The 22292-nt window shown below is 43.6% G+C and overlaps 2 protein-coding genes across 2 annotated transcripts in view; one reads left to right on the top strand and one right to left on the bottom strand.

Annotated features, from left to right (window-relative positions):
• The window catches only part of bckdha (branched chain keto acid dehydrogenase E1 subunit alpha), a 28808-nt gene extending 27890 nt beyond the window's left edge, over positions 1–918 (bottom strand). Inside the window, exon 1 of the mRNA XM_064975382.1 lies at positions 580–918. Coding sequence (XP_064831454.1) covers positions 580–693 — 114 coding nt within the window. The 5' untranslated portion in view covers positions 694–918. The remainder of the gene's footprint in view (positions 1–579) is intronic.
• Positions 919–956: 38 nt separating this feature from the next.
• Positions 957–12147, top strand: exosc5 (exosome component 5). The gene is made up of 6 exons (XM_064975390.1): positions 957–1091; positions 1304–1417; positions 2073–2194; positions 2611–2751; positions 9724–9813; positions 11941–12147. Exons 1-6 carry the CDS (start codon positions 995–997, stop codon positions 12034–12036), a joined length of 660 nt encoding a protein of 219 aa, XP_064831462.1. The 5' UTR covers positions 957–994; the 3' UTR covers positions 12037–12147.
• The last annotated feature ends 10145 nt before the right edge of the window (positions 12148–22292 follow it).

Genomic DNA, 22292 nt, shown 5'->3' with positions numbered 1-22292 from the left:
AGCGCTCCACATAGCTAGCAAGATTAGACAGGTCAGAAGGCTCTCACTTTCTCTTGTGAGACATTGGTGTATGATCATCATCATCATCACCATCACTCAGAAAGTATTGACAGTTCCGCAGAAGTTCGACTTGGCGTCCATCACAAATGACGTCTGCAGTTCTCCACTCCCCACAATCGACCAATCAGGATGCAGGAAAATGAAGCGTCACTATTTATCAGTGATCAAACTAATATCAAAGTAATTAATTCAAAATGAAGGCAACACACAATAGGGTGTCCAGACTAGCAAGTTAATGATACATTAGTATGTTAGCTAACTATTTGTTCCAGTGGGTGCTAAACAAACGTGTTACAAAGTTGGCTAGTTTACTTGCTAGTTATGTAGAGTAATGAAAACATGCAAAACAAGAATGTTATTCATTTGGATGGATGTGCATTGAATATATTCAACTAATTCATGTGCGCTAAATGACGCTGAGCTCGCTAGCCATAACGTTAGCTAACTTGTGCAATGTCAAGCAACAATTCCTCACATCAACTAATGGGTTAGCTATAAAAACATATCTTATTAACTCACATTGACTCTGAACGCCCTCTGCTGAATGAGTTTTGCTGCTCTCAATCCAGTCGTTTGGCGGATTACATGAGAACAGATCCCATACATGCTCTTCATACTGTTTAGCGTCGCCATCTTCTTCACTGTTTAGCTAGCTAGCTCTGCTAGTTGCACATTACAGTAGCTTACAGCGACTAAATCAATCCCCTGAAGTCTAGTAGATCTAAAATAATTGTGTTGGTCTCAGCAGCTCCATGAAACCGCTATCTGGGTTTAGGTCGTATTGCTTACACCTAACAATTTCTTTGAAATCTGCGATACAGACAAACGAGGGGACTGGGGGTAAATGCCGTCATCATTGAGCGTCCAAATGACAACACAAATAAGCTACGTCAAATCCCCGCGACAGTCTTCTAGTTTTCTTTTCACAAGCACGATGGATGTGTGTGCATCTTCGAGTCCTACTTTGAGGGAGTTTGGCTGCGAACAGAATTTACTATCACGACCTGATGGATCGTCGTCCTTCGTCCAAGGTATGTTAGCAGTATATCAGAACAAGATACCGTTAAAAGGAAATGTATCAAATTATTATCGTAGCTGCTCTCACGCTGCCCCCCCCCCCCCTCATTGACCAACAAGACTGATGTGACCCAACTATACTCATCCGAGCTGTGCAGCGTTACATCGCTTTGTCTCAGATATGGATTATGTTAATGTATGTTTCATTGGGTCTGTCTTTCTGCAGGAGACACCAGTGTATTAGCTGGAGTGTATGGCCCGGCGGAGGTGAAGGTCAGTAAGGAGATCTATGACAGAGCTACCCTGGAGGTGGTGATGCAGCCCAAAGTGGGACAACCAGGTGAGTAAGGAATGTTCTTATTTGGGATCAGGTTGGCAGATAGCAACGTTTAAGGGGCATACAGCGCCACCTACTGTACAGGAGTGTGAGGCCAGTCACAGCCTGCCTACATTAAATGATCTTCATTAGTCCCGTTCCTCTAAGAAAGTGAAATAGATCCCTCGACACCACTTCCCTTTCCTCCCCCCACTACATCCCAACACCGTCCAGCCTCTCTAACCCTTTCACACAATCTCTCCTCGTCTATGTCATACAGGTCACAAAATATCAACACGTGGTCTACCGTTTCCTCCACTAAACACTCATCACACAGACCTGTGTCATGACGTGGCATTCAAACCTGTAGCCAAACTGTAGTGTACTCCACACAACTTCCTCTCTCCTACATCCCATACTCCCCACCTCTTCCTTCCTTTTCCTTTACTGACCGATGCACGCAAATAAAATTACCCTCCCCTTACTACTAGCATCCCACTCCCTTGTGAGTGAGGAATCATATATTTAAGAGAGAATGCCAGAGAAGAAGAAATGGAACAGGTGCTGTTAGGCCCGAGACGAAGTGCCTTATTACAGTACACCTAAAGGACATACATGATACACTTCCTCAGAACACCACAAGATGGCAGTGTCTAACCTCATTTTCATTCTTCCTCAGGTGTCAGAGAGCGAGCCAGAGAACAGTGTGTGAGGGAAACATGCGAGGCGTCTCTTCTCTCCACCCTTCATCCACGCTCCTCCCTCACTCTCGTCCTACAAGTGGTCCATGATGACGGTTCAGTATCCTTTAGTGAAATAACGTGTGTGTGTGTTAGCCTACCAGTCCCATTGCCTTTTCTCTAAGGACTGAGCTTTTCCTCATGTTCCGTGCCCCTCCTCAGTCCCCCTCAACACACACAACATCCCGGGGTACCTTACACTCCCTGGAGTCACGCTCATTCAGAGACCCAAAATTAAAACACAAGTAAGCTACGTCAAAGTTCCCGCGACAGTCTTGTAGTTTTCTCTTTGCACGATGGATGTGTGTGGATCTTGGTGTCCTTCTCTGAGGGAGTTTGGCTGCGAACAGAATTCATTCAGGGACCGTAGACTTCAGGTCTGTGGAGAAGGTGCAGAGGACGGGACAGTAAGATGCCTTATTATTATTATTATTGTGTGTCAGTAGTGTTGTTCCTTATCCCTCCCCCCTCCCACAGCTGTTGTCCTGCTTTCTGAACTCAGCCTGTATGGCCCTGATGGACGCAGGCCTGCCTATGAGCTGTCTGTTCGCTGGGGTCACCTGTGCCATCGATACAGATGGCCAGGTCATTACCGACCCCAACGCAGCGCAGGAGAAGGTAGATGATTGTTCATTACTACCATCATTACTACTACCATCATTACTACTACTACTACCATCATTACTACTACTACTACCATCATTACTACTACTACTACCATCATTACTACTACTACTACCATCATTACTACTACTACTACCATCATTACTACTACTACTACCATCATTACTACTACTACCACCATCATTACTACTACTACTACCATCATTACTACTACTACTACCATCATTACTACTACTACTACCATCATTACTACTACTACTACCATCATTACTACTACTACCACCATCATTACTACCACCATCATTACTACCACCATCATTACTACCACCATCATTACTACCACCATCATTACTACCACCATCATCATTACTACTACTACCATCATTACTACTACTACCATCATCATTACTACCACCATCATTACTACCACCATCATTACTACCACCATCATTACTACCACCATCATTACTACAACCATCATTACTACTACTACCACCATCATTACTACCGCCATCATTACTACCGCCATCATTACTACCGCCATCATTACTACCACCATCATTACTACTACTACCATCATTACTACTACTACCACCATCATTACTACCACCATCACTACTACCACCATCATTACTACCACCATCATCATTACTACTACTACCATCATCATTACTACCACCATCATTACTACCACCATCATTACTACCACCATCATTACTACAACCATCATTACTACTACTACCACCATCATTACTACCACCATCATTACTACCACCATCATTACTACCACCATCATTACTACAACCATCATTACTACTACTACCATCATTACTACTACTACCACCATCATTACTACCACCATCATTACTACCACCATCATTACTACCACCATCATTACTACTACTACCATCATTACTACTACTACCACCATCATTACTACCACCATCATTACTACCACCATCATTACTACCACCATCATTACTACCACCATCATTACTACCACCATCATTTACTACTACTACCATCATTACTACCACCATCATTACTACCACCATCATTACTGCCACCATCATTACTACCACCATCATTACTACCACCATCATTACTACTACTACCATCATTACTACTACTACCACCATCATTACTACCACCATCATTACTACCACCATCATTACTGCCACCATCATTACTACCACCATCATTACTACCACCATCATCATTACTACTACTACCATCATTACTACTACTACCACCATCATTACTACCACCATCATTACTACCACCATCATTACTACCACCATCATTACTACCACCATCATTACTACTACTACCATCATTACTACTACTACCACCATCATTACTACCACCATCATTACTACCACCATCATTACTACCACCATCATTACTACCACCATCATCATTACTACTACTACCATCATTACTACTACTACCATCATCATTACTACCACCATCATTACTACCACCATCATTACTACAACCATCATTACTACAACCATCATTACTACTACTACCACCATCATTACTACCACCATCATTACTACCGCCATCATTACTACCACCATCATTACTACAACCATCATTACTACTACTACCATCATTACTACTACTACCACCATCATTACTACCACCATCATTACTACCACCATCATTACTACTACTACCACCATCATTACTACCACCATCATTACTACCACCATCATTACTACCACAATCATTACTACCACCATCATTACTACTACTACCATCATTACTACTACTACCACCATCATTACTACCACCATCATTACTACCACCATCATTACTACCACCATCATTTACTACTACTACCATCATTACTACCACCATCATTACTACCACCATCATTACTGCCACCATCATTACTACCACCATCATTACTACCACCATCATTACTACTACTACCATCATTACTACTACTACCACCATCATTACTACCACCATCATTACTACCACCATCATTACTACCACCATCATTACTACCATCATCATTACTACCACCATCATTACTACCACCATCATTACTACCACCATCATTACTACTACTACCATCATTACTACTACTACTACCATCATCATTACTACCACCATCATTACTACAACCATCATTACTACTACTACCATCATTACTACTACTACCATCATCATTACTACCACCATCATTACTACCACCATCATTACTACCACCATCATTACTACCACCATCATTACTACCACCACCGTTACTACTACTACCATCATTACTACCACCACCGTTACTACTACTACCATCATTACTACCACCACCGTTACTACCACCACCGTTACTACCACCATCGTTACTACCACCATCATTACTACCACCACCGTTACTACCACCACCGTTACTACCACCACCGTTACTACCACCATCATTACTACCACCATCATTACTACCACCATCATTACCACCATTACTACCACCATCATTACCACCATTACTACCACCATCATTACCACCGTTACTACCACCATCATTACCACCATTACTACCACCATCATTACCATCATTTCTACCACCATCATTACCATCATTACTACCACCATCATTACCACCGTTACTACCACCATCATTACCATCATTACTACCACCATCATTACCACCGTTACTACCACCATCATTACCACCGTTACTACCACCATCATTACCACCGTTACTACCACCATCATTACCACCGTTACTACCACCATCATTACCATCATTACTACCACCATCATTACCACCGTTACTACCACCATCATTACCATCATTACTACCACCACCATCATTACCATCATTACTACCACCATCATTACCATCACCATTACTACCATCATTACTACCACCATCATTACCATCATTACTACCACCACCATCATTACCATCATTACTACCACCATCATTACTACCACCATCATTACCATCATTACTACCACCATCATTACTACCACCATCATTACTACCACCATCATTACTACTACTACCATCATCATTACTACCACCATCATTACTACCATCATCATTACTACTACTACTACCACCGTTACTACCATTACTACCACCATCATTACCACCATTACTACCACCATCATTACCACCGTTACTACCATCATTTCTACCACCATCATTACCATCATTACTACCACCATCATTACCACCGTTACTACCACCATCATTACCATCATTACTACCACCACCATCATTACCATCATTACTACCACCATCATTACTACCACCACCATCATTACTACCACCATCATTACTACCACCATCATTACTACCATCATTACTACCACCATCATTACCATCATTACTACCACCATCATTACTACCACCATCATTACTACCACCATCATTACTACCACCATCATTACTACCACCATCATTTACTACTACTACCATCATTACTACCACCATCATTACTACCACCATCATTACTGCCACCATCATTACTACCACCATCATTACTACCACCATCATTACTACTACTACCATCATTACTACTACTACCACCATCATTACTACCACCATCATTACTACCACCATCATTACTGCCACCATCATTACTACCACCATCATTACTACCACCATCATCATTACTACTACTACCATCATTACTACTACTACCACCATCATTACTACCACCATCATTACTACCACCATCATTACTGCCACCATCATTACTACCACCATCATTACTACCACCATCATTACTACCACCATCATTACTACTACTACCATCATTACTACTACTACCACCATCATTACTACCACCATCATTACTACCACCATCATTACTACCACCATCATTACTACCACCATCATCATTACTACTACTACCATCATTACTACTACTACCATCATCATTACTACCACCATCATTACTACCACCATCATTACTACAACCATCATTACTACAACCATCATTACTACTACTACCACCATCATTACTACCACCATCATTACTACCGCCATCATTACTACCACCATCATTACTACAACCATCATTACTACTACTACCATCATTACTACTACTACCACCATCATTACTACCACCATCATTACTACCACCATCATTACTACTACTACCATCATTACTACTACTACCACCATCATTACTACCACCATCATTACTACCACCATCATTACTACCACAATCATTACTACCACCATCATTACTACTACTACCATCATTACTACTACTACCACCATCATTACTACCACCATCATTACTACCACCATCATTACTACCACCATCATTTACTACTACTACCATCATTACTACCACCATCATTACTACCACCATCATTACTGCCACCATCATTACTACCACCATCATTACTACCACCATCATTACTACTACTACCATCATTACTACTACTACCACCATCATTACTACCACCATCATTACTACCACCATCATTACTACCACCATCATTACTTCCACCACCATTACTACCACCATCATTACTACCACCACCATTACTACTACCATCATTACTACCACCACCATTACTACCACCATCATTACTACCACCACCATTACTACCACCATTACTACCACCGCCATTACTACCACCACCATTACTACCACCACCATTACTACCACCATCATTACTACCACCACCATTACTACCACCATCATTACTACCACCGCCATTACTACTAACATCATTACTACCACCATCATTACTACCACCATCATTACTACTACTACCATCATTACTACTACTACCACCATCATTACTACCACCATCATTACTACCACCATCATTACTACCACCATCATTACTACCATCATCATTACTACCACCATCATTACTACCACCATCATTACTACCACCATCATTACTACTACTACCATCATTACTACTACTACTACCATCATCATTACTACCACCATCATTACTACAACCATCATTACTACTACTACCATCATTACTACTACTACCATCATCATTACTACCACCATCATTACTACCACCATCATTACTACCACCATCATTACTACCACCATCATTACTACCACCACCGTTACTACTACTACCATCATTACTACCACCACGCTTACTACTACTACCATCATTACTACCACCACCGTTACTACCACCACCGTTACTACCACCATCGTTACTACCACCATCATTACTACCACCACCGTTACTACCACCACCGTTACTACCACCACCGTTACTACCACCATCATTATTACCACCATCATTACTACCACCATCATTACCACCATTACTACCACCATCATTACCACCATTACTACCACCATCATTACCACCGTTACTACCACCATCATTACCACCATTACTACCACCATCATTACCATCATTTCTACCACCATCATTACCATCATTACTACCACCATCATTACCACCGTTACTACCACCATCATTACCATCATTACTACCACCATCATTACCACCGTTACTACCACCATCATTACCACCGTTACTACCACCATCATTACCACCGTTACTACCACCATCATTACCACCGTTACTACCACCATCATTACCATCATTACTACCACCATCATTACCACCGTTACTACCACCATCATTACCATCATTACTACCACCACCATCATTACCATCATTACTACCACCATCATTACCATCACCATTACTACCATCATTACTACCACCATCATTACCATCATTACTACCACCACCATCATTACCATCATTACTACCACCATCATTACTACCACCATCATTACCATCATTACTACCACCATCATTACTACCACCATCATTACTACCACCATCATTACTACTACTACCATCATCATTACTACCACCATCATTACTACCATCATCATTACTACTACTACTACCACCGTTACTACCATTACTACCACCATCATTACCACCATTACTACCACCATCATTACCACCGTTACTACCATCATTTCTACCACCATCATTACCATCATTACTACCACCATCATTACCACCGTTACTACCACCATCATTACCATCATTACTACCACCACCATCATTACCATCATTACTACCACCATCATTACTACCACCACCATCATTACCATCATTACTACCACCATCATTACTACCACCATCATTACTACCATCATTACTACCACCATCATTACCATCATTACTACCACCATCATTACTACCACCATCATTACCATCATTACTACCACCACCATCATTACCATCATTACTACCACCATCATTACTACCACCATCATTACTACCACCATTACTACCACCATCATTACCATCATTACTACCACCATCATTACTACCACCATCATTACCATCATTACTACCACCATCATTACCATCATTACTACCACCACCATCATTACCACCATTACTACCACCACCATTACTACCACCATCATTACTTCCACCACCATTACTACCACCATCATTACTACCACCACCATTACTACTACCATCATTACTACCACCACCATTACTACCACCATCATTACTACCACCACCATTACTACCACCATTACTACCACCGCCATTACTACCACCACCATTACTACCACCACCATTACTACCACCATCATTACTACCACCACCATTACTACCACCATCATTACTACCACCGCCATTACTACTAACATCATTACTACCACCATCATTACTATTACCATCATTACTACCACCACCATTACTATTACCATCATTACTACCACCATCATTACTACCACCATCATTACTACCATCATTACTACCACCATCATTACCACAGGATGACTCCGTTTTTAAAATGTAAATTTGTTTTTTGCTTTTGACGTTACATTAATTTCCTTTTATTCCACATTATAGTAAATAGCTTTTCTCTTCATACTTTTCTATGTGTCACATACTAGGAACTGCAGCACACTGGATAAGTCGTACTCCCTAATTGAGCCTACTGGTTTGTGTTTCCTCTCTCAGGAAAGTCGTGCTTTGATGACCTTCGCTATTGACAGTACCGAGCGCAGAGTGATGATGTCATCCACCAGAGGGTCTTTTACAGTTCACGAGGTCAGTAAACATCCACCTCTTAAATCACACATTTCTTTTCAGTGGTGTTTGGAAGAATGGTATAATTTTATTGATTGCCGAAGAACCAGCAGTGCCGTTAGGAGCGTTGGAGCCGGCAGGAAGCCGTTAGGAGCGTTGGGCCAGTTGATAATGGTTGACCCTGGCTGTGACCCCACTCTCTGAGGGTGTCTCTGGGAGAGGGGGATGTTAAAAAATATAAATAAAATGCATTTCCAATTCACACACGTCTTATAATACTTACACGTGTGAAATAGAACAATATATTCTATAAGCACCCGCTTAATTAATAATAAATTAATTAGCCTATGGTGATGTCACATAGCTTTAATTAAAAAGTTGAATTCTATTTATCAAAGTTTAGTCATCTCCCATATGAAATACATTCTGTAGTATGCTATGCTCTAAATACTGTAGTATTTATATACTATAATATTCACTGTAATGTTTTTGTGGACTTGACTGTAGTATACTTAAGTATTTACTGTAGATTAAAAAATAGATATGTATGGACATGACTAATATACTGTAGTAAAGTTTACTATCGTATACATACGGTAGTATATACTATAGTATATAATTACTGTAGTAACGTTTACTATAGTATATAATTACTGTAGTGTTTACTATAGTATACACACGGTAGTATATACTATAGTATATAATTACTGTAGTAAAGTTTACTATAGCATATAATTACTGTAGTGTTTATTATAGTATATAATTACTGTAGTGTTTATTATAGTATACATACGGTAGTATATACTATAGTATATAATTACTGTAGTGTTTACTATAGTATATAATTACTGTAGTGTTTATTATAGTATATAATTACTGTAGTGTTTACTATAGTATATAATTACTGTAGTGTTTATTATAGTATATAATTACTGTAGTGTTTACTATAGTATATAATTACTGTAGTGTTTATTATAGTATATAATTACTGTAGTGTTTACTATAGTATATAATTACTGTAGTGTTTACTATAGTATACACACAGTAGTATATACTATAGTATATAATTACTGTAGTGTTTATTATAGTATATAATTACTGTAGTGTTTATTATAGTATACATACGGTAGTATATACTATAGTATATAATTACTGTAGTGTTTACTATAGTATACATATGGTAGTATATACTATAGTATATAATTACTGTAGTGTTTACTATAGTATACATACGGTAGTATATACTATAGTATATAATTACTGTAGTAAAGTTTACTATAGTATATAATTACTGTAGTGTTTACTATAGTATACATACGGTAGTATATACTATAGTATATAATTACTGTAGTGTTTTGTAGTATTTACTATTGTGTTTTATCATCTTTGACATAGAAGTGGGGGCTTTCTCCTACTGGGCAAATACTAAGAGCAGATTTCCCATAACCAGTAGGTAGGACTGGACCCTGAACGGAAAGTTCAGAGATTCTGTTCTTTTCTATAACCTGTAGGGAACACAATATATGTGGTCTATATTTGGCATGTAAGTTTCTCACTCATGGTTGGCGCACACACAGGGATATGTAAATGGGTGGAGTATATGCTAACTAAATACTGTAGTAAAAACTAGTATATACTAATTACTGTAGTGTTTTTGCAGACAATACTGTTTTTTTGGGGGGGGGGGGGTATAATACTGTATTTAATATTCTACAGTATACTATACATGATTGAGGGATACTACAGAGTGTATTATAATTATTCAGGACACTAGAACATTCTAACGTAAGCACTACGTTATCAAAGAATACTACAGTGTGGAGTATAGTATACTACAAATTCTATAGTAAGAAATACATAATCGAGGGATACTGGTGTATAGTATTCGACAAGATACTACAAAATTAGATAGTAAGCACTACACGATCAGTGGAATACTACCGTGTGCAGTATAGTATTCTGCCGTTTACTACAGAATACTATAATATCCTTTAGTATTTATTTTTAATTTTTATGTGGGCTTCACAGTTTTTCAGCAGGTATAAACAGTGCAGTGGAATGCTTACTTTGCAAGGTCCCTCAACAGTGCACGACAGATATCAATAGCCAATGAATATTCCCCTGTACCCCTTGTCTTTCTCCCTACAGCTGCAACAGTGTATAGCTGTCAGTCAGAAAGCATCGGACAAGATTTTCCAGTTCTACAGAGATTCTGTCAGACGAAGATATTCCAAGACACTCTGATTATCCAGGATTCTGCTTATATCTTCCTTTTTTTTCAGCTTTGTTGTTGTTTTTTTAATTTTACAGACCAAACCATTGTTGTTTTTTAAATAAAAATATTTGGAATTGGTTGATATTGAAATTGTTTTATTTAATTTTTTTCTTGCGTTTTTAAAGAATTCATATTTCCTTAATGAAACAAACACCACAAAATGAACCAAAATATGAATGATATTGTCAAACATTGGAAAGTAAAAGCTACATGTTTAGTCAAGTGTCTTTTATTACGTTGGTACTCTTTTTCTATGTACATTTCATCATAACACAAAGGGTTGTGAACGGCAACAGTACAGGTACACCTGATCAGCTCACGCTCGTTCATCTGACCCCTGACCTCTGACTAGACTGAATGATCAACACATGGGGTTAATCTCAAAAGTACTTTGTTGTTTTCTCTGTCTAACCCCGGCCAGTGTCGACAGACCTCGTCAGTAGCGGTTCGACGGACCTCGTCAGTAGCGGTTCGACGGACCTCGTCAGTAGCGGTTCGACGGACCTCGTCAGTAGTTTGTCGACAGACCTCGTCAGTAGCGGTTCGACGGACCTCGTCAGTAGCGGTTCGACGGACCTCGTCAGTAGCGGTTCGACGGACCTCGTCAGTAGCGGTTCGAGGGACCTCGTCAGTAGCGGTTCGACGGACCTCGTCAGTAGCGGTTCGACGGACCTCGTCAGTAGCGCGTCGACGGACCTCGTCAGTAGCGGTTCGACGGACCTCGTCAGTAGCGGTTCGACGGACCTCGTCAGTAGCGGTTCGACGGACATCGTCAGTAGCGTGTCGACGGACCTCGTCAGTAGCGGTTCGACGGACCTCGTCAGTAGCGGTTCGACGGACCTCGTCAGTAGCGGTTCGACGGACCTCGTCAGTAGTGTGTTGACGGACCTCGTCAGTAGTGTGTTGACAGACCTCGTCATTAGCGGTTCGACGGACCTCGTCAGTAGCGTGTCGACGGACCTCGTCAGTAGCGGTAGGACGGACCTCGTCAGTAGCGTGTCGACAGACCTCGTCAGTAGTACATCACCAGTACTGGCAGTCACATTTAGTTGTTATGTTTTCTAAAGTGTTTTTTTTTTCTCAATTATTATTCCAGTGTTTTTCATGAAATCAAAACTCAGTCTTGACACAACACCGATTCTCTGGAAAAAAAACATTCCTTTCGTTGGAAAGAAACAACCGGTGACCCACTTGATCTCTAAAACCTAGATATGTAATTAGAAAAGGTCAGTATGTTTAGTCTGTCTTTATGGCACACTGAGCTCCTGAAGAACTGAGCACTGAAGTGGCTCGACATCTTGTCATTGTTAGGATCATTCCAGACAGAGAAGGGCCATTGAAGCACTTAACAAGGGAAACATGTCAAAGTGCTAATTCACCATGCGGGTTGACGTTTGAAGGTTGACGTTTGCAAAATGACGTAGCCACGATCAGCAGTTGCAAAAAATTGCGAAGCTCCAATTCGCTCTAAACACTTGTCAGACAGTATCTGTTCAATGGCTTGCTTCGTACATTTTAACAACGTGTTATAGCCACGGGACCAAAACGTCCTGAGAAGTTGAGACTCGCTGTGTACTTTCTGCATCTACGTCATCTCGCCGAGTCGACCTGTTTTAAGTGTGGAAGAAAAGGATGCGTGCTTGTCATGGAGTTAGTTAGTATACAAGAAGGCTGTGCCCAGTCACTCCCGTCTCACTGTGTAGATTAGAATGTCCACGGAGAACATACCAGGCTGCTGTGACATCGTGTTGTGGTTTGTAACAAACTGCATGAACCCTTCAGCTTTCACAAATAGTGACATCGTGTTGTGGTTTGTAACAAACTGCATGAACCCTTCAGCTTTCACAAATAGTGACATCGTGCTGTGGTTTGTAACTAACTGTATGAACCCTTCAGCTTTCACAAATAGTGACATCGTGCTGTGGTTTGTAACTAACTGTATGAACCCTTCAGCTTTCACAAATAGTGACATCGTGTTGTGGTTTGTAACTAACTGTATGAACCCTTCAGCTTTCACAAATAGTGACATCGTGTTGTGGTTTGTAACTAACTGTATGAACCCTTCAGCTTTCACAAATAGTGACATCGTGTTGTGGTTTGTAACAAACTGCATGAACCCTTCAGCTTTCACAAATAGTGACATCGTGTTGTGGTTTGTAACAAACTGCATGAACCCTTCAGCTTTCACAAATAGTGACATCGTGTTGTGGTTTGTAACAAACTGTATGAACCCTTCAGCTTTCACAAATAGTGACATCGTGTTGTGGTTTGTAACAAACTGTATGAACCCTTCAGCTTTCACAAATAGTGACATCGTGTTGTGGTTTGTAACAAACTGTATGAACCCTTCAGCTTTCACAAATAGTGACATCGTGTTGTGGTTTGTAACAAACTGTATGAACCCTTCAGCTGTCACAAATAGTGACATCGTGCTGTGGTTTGTAACAAACTGTATGAACCCTTCAGCTGTCACAAATAGTGACATCGGCTGAATATGGAGTCCGTCGTCAATTCTTTCCCAGAAGAATTGCTTCATGTTATGATGGTTGTTTAACCATTCCCATCCTGTCTAGGAGAGAGAGAGTCTCGTAGGGGCATGGCAATCCCCCAAAGTGTCTGCATACGGGGAGAGAATAGCCGGTCTATATTTGGGGAGCGGACAGTGTCCTGCAGGAGTAGCTTCTCTTAATGGAATGAGTCATCGCTGCCACGCAGGCAGCAGGGTCGAGCCCTTTCTCACCCTCTCTGCACCCCTCTCACCCTCTCTGCACCCCTCTCACCCTCTCTACACCCCTCTCTCCCTCTCACCCTCTCTACACCCCTCTCTCCCTCTCTGCACCCCTCTTTCCCTCTCTCCCTTTCTACACCCCTCTCTCCCTCTCTACACCCCTCTCTCCCTCTCTACACCCCTCTACAGCACTCTCTCCCTTTCTACACCCCTCTCTCCCTCTCTACACCCCTCTCTCCCTCTCTACACCCCTCTACAGCACTCTCTCCCTTTCTACACCCCTCTCTCCCTCTCTACACCCCTTCACCCTCTCTACACCCCTCTACAGCACTCTCTCCCTTTCTACACCCCTCTCTCCCTCTCTACACCCCTTCACCCTCTCTACACCCCTCTACAGCACTCTCTCCCTTTCTACACCCCTCTCTCCCTCTCTACACCCCTTCACCCTCTCTACACCCCTCTACAGCACTCTCTCCCTTTCTACACCCCTCTCTCCCCTCTCTACACCCCTTCACCCTCTCTACACCCCTCTACAGCACTCTCTCCCTTTCTACACCCCTCTCTCCCTCTCTACACCCCTTCACCCTCTCTACACCCCTCTACAGCACTCTCTCCCTTTCTACACCCCTCTCTCCCTCTCTACACCCCTTCACCCTCTCTACACCCCTCTACAGCACTCTCTCCCTTTCTACACCCCTCTCTCCCTCTCTACACCCCTTCACCCTCTCTACACCCCTCTACAGCACTCTCTCCCTTTCTACACCCCTCTCTCCCTCTCTACACCCCTTCACCCTCTCTACACCCCTCTACAGCACTCTCTCCCTTTCTACACCCCTCTCTCCCTCTCTACACCCCTTCACCCTCTCTACACCCCTCTACAGCACTCTCTCCCTTTCTACACCCCTCTCTCCCTCTCTACACCCCTTCACCCTCTCTACACCCCCTCTACAGCACTCTCTCCCTTTCTACACCCCTCTCTCCCTCTCTACACCCCTTCACCCTCTCTACACCCCTCTACAGCACTCTCTCCCTTTCTACACCCCTCTCTCCCTCTCTACACCCCTTCACCCTCTCTACACCCCTCTACAGCACTCTCTCCCTTTCTACACCCCTCTCTCCCTCTCTACACCCCTTCACCCTCTCTATACCCCTCTACAGCACTCTCTCCCTTTCTACACCCCTCTCTCCCTCTCTACACCCCTTCACCCTCTCTACACCCCTCTACAGCACTCTCTCCCTTTCTACACCCCTCTCTCCCTCTCTACACCCCTTCACCCTCTCTATACCCCTCTACAGCACTCTCTCCCTTTCTACACCCCCTCTCCCCTCTCTACACCCCTTCACCCTCTCTACACCCCTCTACAGCACTCTCTCCCTTTCTACACCCCTCTCTCCCTCTCTACACCCCTTCACCCTCTCTACACCCCTCTCTCAATCTACACCCAGTCAGTCAGGACCTATCCTGCTCCTGTCTTGTCCCCTACAGTCAGTCATGGTGTATCCTGCTCCTGTCTTGTCCCCTACAGTCAGTCATGGTGTATCCTGCTCCTGTCTTGTCCCCTACAGTCAGTCATGGTGTATCCTGCTCCTGTCTTGTCCCCTACAGTCAGTCAGGACCTATCCTGCTCCTGTCTTGTCCCCTACAGTCAGTCATGGTGTATTCTGCTCCTGTCTTGTCCCCTACAGTCAGTCATGGTGTAACCTGCTCCTGTCTTGTCCCCTACAGTCAGTCATGGTGTATTCTGCTCCTGTCTTGTCCCCTACAGTCAGTCATGGTGTATCCTGCTCCTGTCTTGTCCCCTACAGTCAGTCATGGTGTATTCTGCTCCTGTCTTGTCCCCTACAGTCAGTCATGGTGTATTCTGCTCCTGTCTTGTCCCCTACAGTCAGTCATGGTGTATTCTGCTCCTGTCTTGTCCCCTACAGTCAGTCATGGTGTAACCTGCTCCTGTCTTGTCCCCTACAGTCAGTCATGGTGTATTCTGCTCCTGTCTTGTCCCCTACAGTCAGTCATGGTGTATTCTGCTCCTGTCTTGTCCCCTACAGTCAGTCAGGACCTATTCTGCTCCTGTCTTGTCCCCTACAGTCAGTCATGGTGTATCCTGCTCCTGTCTTGTCCCCTACAGTCAGTCATGGTGTATCCTGCTCCTGTCTTGTCCCCTACAGTCAGTCATGGTGTATCCTGCTCCTGTCTTGTCCCCTACAGTCAGTCATGGTGTATCCTGCTCCTGTCTTGTCCCCTACAGTCAGTCATGGTGTATCCTGCTCCTGTCTTGTCCCCTACAGTCAGTCATGGTGTATCCTGCTCCTGTCTTGTCCCCTACAGTCAGTCATGGTGTATCCTGCTCCTGTCTTGTCCCCTACAGTCAGTCATGGTGTATCCTGCTCCTGTCTTGTCCCCTACAGTCAGTCATGGTGTATCCTGCTCCTGTCTTGTCCCCTACAGTCAGTCATGGTGTATTCTGCTCCTGTCTTGTCCCCTACAGTCAGTCATGGTGTATCCTGCTCCTGTCTTGTCCCCTACAGTCAGTCATGGTGTATCCTGCTCCTGTCTTGTCCCCTACAGTCAGTCATGGTGTAACCTGCTCCTGTCTTGTCCCCTACAGTCAGTCAGGACCATTAGAATTCCTACTACCTCCCCTTCGTGCTCACACAGACTCCACAGGACTCCGTCATCCTTGTCGGGTCACTCCCAGGCTGTCCCAGGACTCCGTCATCCCTGTCGTCATCCCTGTCGTGTCACTCCCAGGCCATCACAGGACTTGGTCATCCCTGTTGGTTCACTCCCAGGCCGTCCCAGGACTCCGTCATCCTTGTCGGGTCACTCCCAAGCTGTCCCAGGACTCCGTCATCCCTGTCGTCATCCCTGTCGTGTCACTCCCAGGCCATCACAGGACTCCGTCATCCTTGTCGGGTCACTCCCAGGCTGTCCCAGGACTCCGTCATCCCTGTCGTCATCCCTGTCGTGTCACTCCCAGGCCATCACAGGACTTGGTCATCCCTGTTGGTTCACTCCCAGGCCGTCCCAGGACTCCGTCATCCTTGTCGGGTCACTCCCAGGCTGTCCCAGGACTCCGTCATCCCTGTCGGGTCACTCCCAGGCTGTCCCAGGACTCCGTCATCCCTGTCGTGTCACTCCCAGGCCATCACAGGACTTGGTCATCCCTGTTGGTTCACTCCCAGGCCATCACAGGACTCCGTCATCCCTGTCGGGTCACTCCCAGGCTGTCCCAGGACTCCGTCATCCCTGTCGTCATCCCTGTCGTGTCACTCCCAGGCCGTCCCAGGACTCCGTCATCCCTGTCGGGTCACTCCCAGGCCGTCCCAGGACTACGTCATCCCTGTCGTCATCCCTGTCGTGTCACTCCCAGGCCGTCCCAGGACTCCGTCATCCCTGTCGGGTCACTCCCAGGCCATCACAGGACTCCGTCATCCCTGTCGGGTCACTCCCAGGCTGTCCCAGGACTCCGTCATCCCTGTCGGGTCACTCCCAGGCCGTCCCAGGACTCCGTCATCCCTGTCGTCATCCCTGTCGGGTCACTCCCAGGCCGTCACAGGACTCCGTCATCCCTGTTGGTTCACTCCCAGGCCATCACAGGACTCCGTCATCCCTGTCGGGTCACTCCCAGGCCATCACAGGACTCCGTCATCCCTGTCGGGTCACTCCCAGGCCATCACAGGACTCCGTCATCCCTGTCGGGTCACTCCCAGGCTGTCCCAGGACTCCGTCATCCCTGTCGGGTCACTCCCAGGCTGTCCCAGGACTCCGTCATCCCTGTCGGGTCCCTCCCAGGCCATCACAGGACTCCGTCATCCCTGTCGGGTCACTCCCAGGCCATCACAGGACTCCGTCATCCCTGTCGGGTCACTCCCAGGCCATCACAGGACTCCGTCATCCCTGTCGGGTCACTCCCAGGCCATCACAGGACTCCGTCATCCCTGTCGGGTCACTCCCAGGCCATCACAGGACTCCGTCATCCCTGTCGGGTCACTCCCAGGCTGTCCCAGGACTCCGTCATCCCTGTCGGGTCACTCCCAGGCTGTCCCACTCAAGAGGACCACAGAAGAGGTCCATTGACAGTCTAGTCTAGAGTATAACCCCATGTCCTTGTAATCTCTTGTGAACAGATGTGTAGTGTACGTAAACAAAAATGTATTGTACCTTTCTGTGATGAATATCCTTTACGTGATGGTTCCTCAGTCATCATGTTGATGATTGCTCCTTCATGTTAAGGTCAGAGGGTGACTGATCTTCAACATAAATCCAGGTGTGTGTGTGTGGGGGGGGGGGTGTTCATATGTACAGTACCAATAGTCAATAGTTTGGACACACCTACTCATTCAAGGGTTTTTCCTTTATTTTTTGTATTTTCTACATTGTAGAATAATAGTGAAGACATCAAAACTATGGAATCATGTCGTAACCAAAGAAGTGTTAATATAATATATGTTATATTTGAGATTCTTCAAAGTAGCCATCCTTTGCCTTGATGACAGCTCTGCATACTCTTGGCTTTCTCTCAACCAGCTTCATGAGGTAGTCACCTGGAATGTATTTCAATTAACAGGTGTGCCTTGTTAAAAGTTAATTTGTGCAATTTCATTCCTTAATGCATTTGAGCCAATCTGTTGTGACAAGGTAGGGGTGGTGTACAGAAGATATACATGTTTGGTAAAAGACCAAGTCCATTACTATGGCAAGAACAGAGAAAGGACAGTCCATCGTTACTTTAAGAGATGAAGGTCAGTAAATCTGGAAAATTTCGAAAACTTTGAACGTTTCTTCAAGTGCAGTCACAAAAACCGTCAAGCGCTATGATGAAACTGGTTCTCATGAGGACCGCCATAGGAAAAGAAGACCCAGAGTTACCTCTGCTGCAGAGGATAAGTTCAGTAGAGTTACAAGCCTCAGATTGCAGCCCAAATAAATGCTTCACAGAGTTCAAGTAACAGACCAATCACAACATCAACTGTTCAGAGGAGACTGTGAATCAGGCCTTCATGGTCGAATTGCTGCAAAGAAACCACTACTAAAGGACACCAATAAGAAGAAGAGACTTGCGTTGGCCAAGAAACACAAGCAATGGACATAAGAGGGGTGGAAATCTGTCCTTTGGTCTGAAGAGTCCAAATTTGATATTTTTGGTTCCAACCCCCATGTCTGTGTGAGATGCAGATTAGGTGAATGGGTGATCTCTGCATGTGTGGTTCCCACCATGAAGCATGGAGGAGGAGGTTTGGGGGTGCTTTGCTAGTGACACAGTCTGATTTATTTAGAATTCAAGGCACACTTAACCAGCATGGCTACCACAGCATTCTGCAGTGATATGCCTTCACATCTGGTTTGGGCTTAGTGGGACTATCCTTTGTTTTCAACAGGACAATGACCCAAAACACAACTCCAGGCTGTGTAAGGGCTATTTGACCAAGAGGAGAGTGATGGAGTACTGCATCAGATGACCTGGCCTCCACAATCACCTGACCTCAACCCAATTGGGATGGTTTGGGATGAGTTGGACCGGAGAGTGAAGGAAAAGCAGCCAACAAGTGCTCAGCATATGTGGGAACTCCTTCAAGACTGTTGGAAAAGCATTCCTCATGAAGGTGGTTGAGAGAACGCCAAGAGTGTGAAAAGCTGTCATCAATGTAAAGGGTGAATACTTTGAATAATCAAAAAAAAATGATTTGTTTAACACTTTTTTGGTTACTACATGATTCCATATGTGTTATTTCATAGTTTTGATGTCTTCACTATTATTCTACAATGTAGAAAATAGTTTTTTTTAATAAGGAAAACCCTTGAATGAGGTGTCCGACATTTTATATGTATATTTATATTATATTAAACATATTGTTTTGATTAATTTATTCATACTATTTCATCCTTCCACAAGATATAGTCCCGATACAAATCTATGGTTGCTATCTATGGTTGCTGGTCGTTCGTTCTATCGGTTCGGTTGCCGAGACGCAACCCAGTCAGTCTTTTTGTTCTGTATCAATGGACACGACCCAGTCGTTCAGTCATTTTGTTCTGTATCAATGGACACGACCCAGTTGTCTGTTATAAATGTTCCATTGCCAGAATGGCTGGTAATGTTCTTATCCCTTGCTTACTTGTTGCTTGCTAGCTAGCCAACTACGACGAACTTACAGTCACGTCAAACTGGGTCGTGTCCAAGTGCAGCCAGGATAACAACAAAGTAGCTTTTCACCTGGCGTAGAAAATGTGCTCACTCTTCAGGGCACTGTTGTTCAGAGGAGCTAGCCAACAACACAGCCAACCCAATCACTTCAAACTGAAGCTGGAAAGACTGCAAACTAGCTGCACTCTGTTTCATTTGAACATTTTTCAATTTACAATTTTTTTGTATATATATCCATAAAAATGATGCCAGCTGATTCCGGCTGCCTGCCGGTCTGTCTCGTCCCATACACATTATTATGAGACAGCTGGCGATCTCATTTACATTTTGAAACAATGTAAATGTCGGCGAGACAGACCGCAAGGTTTATACAAATCTTCACTGTTAAAAACTACAGTTGAAGTCGGAAGTTTACATACACTTAGGTTGGAGTCATTAAAACTTGTTTTTCAACCACTCCGCAAATTTCTTGTTAACAAACTATAGTTTTGGCAAGTTGGTTAGGACATCTACTTTGTGCGTGACACAAGTAATGTTTCCAACAATTGTTTACAGACATATCATGTCATATATTTCATTGAATCAGAATTCCAGTGGGTCAGCCTAGTGGTTAGAGCGTTGGACTAGTAACCGAAAGGTTGCAAGTTCGAATCCCCGAGCTGACAAGGTACAAATCTGTCATTCTGCCCCTGAACAGGCAGTTAACCCACTGTTCCTAGACCGTCATTGAAAATAAGAATTTGTTCTTAACAGACTTGCCTGGTTAAATGAAGGTAAAAAATAAATAAACATACACTAAGTTGACTGTGCCTTTAAACAGCTTGGAATATTACAGAAAATTATATCATGGCTTTAGGAGCTCCTGACACCATTTGAGTCAATTGGAGGTGAACTTGTGGATGTATTTCAAGGCCTACCTTCAGACTCAGTGCCTCTTTGCTTGACATCATGGGAAAATCTAAAGAAATCAGCCAAGACCTCAGATTTCTTTTGTAGACCTTCATCCTTGGGAGCAATTTCCAAATGCCTGAAGGTACCATGTTCATCTGTACAAACAATAGTATGCAAGTATAAACACCATGGGACCACGCAGCTGCCATACCGCTCAGGAAGGACATGTGTTCTGTCTCCTAGAGATGAAAGTACTTTGGTGCAAAAAGTGCAAATCAATCCCAGAACAACAGCAAAGGACCTTGTGAAGATGCTGGAGGAAACAGGTACAAAAGTATCTATATCCACAGTATAACGAGTCCTATATCAACATAACATGAAAGGCCGCTCAGCAAGGAAGAAGCCACAGCTCCAAAACCGCCATAATAAAAAAGCCAGACTACGGTTTGCAACTGCACAT

The sequence above is a fragment of the Oncorhynchus masou genome, chromosome 9 (genome assembly GCF_036934945.1).
Source record: "Oncorhynchus masou masou isolate Uvic2021 chromosome 9, UVic_Omas_1.1, whole genome shotgun sequence".
Lineage (NCBI taxonomy): Eukaryota > Metazoa > Chordata > Actinopteri > Salmoniformes > Salmonidae > Oncorhynchus > Oncorhynchus masou.
The sequence above is the reverse complement of the archived record's forward strand: the minus strand, read 5'-3'. Positions and strand labels throughout refer to the sequence as shown.

Coding starts and splice junctions, on each gene's coding strand:
- exosc5 (XM_064975390.1), top strand. CDS start 995: ATGGATGTGTGTGCATCTTCGAGTCCTACTTTGAGGGAGTTTGGCTGC. Junction 1,418..2,072: donor GCCCAAAGTGGGACAACCAG/GTGAGTAAGGAA, acceptor ATTCTTCCTCAG/GTGTCAGAGAGCGAGCCAGA. Junction 9,814..11,940: donor GGTCTTTTACAGTTCACGAG/GTCAGTAAACAT, acceptor TTCTCCCTACAG/CTGCAACAGTGTATAGCTGT.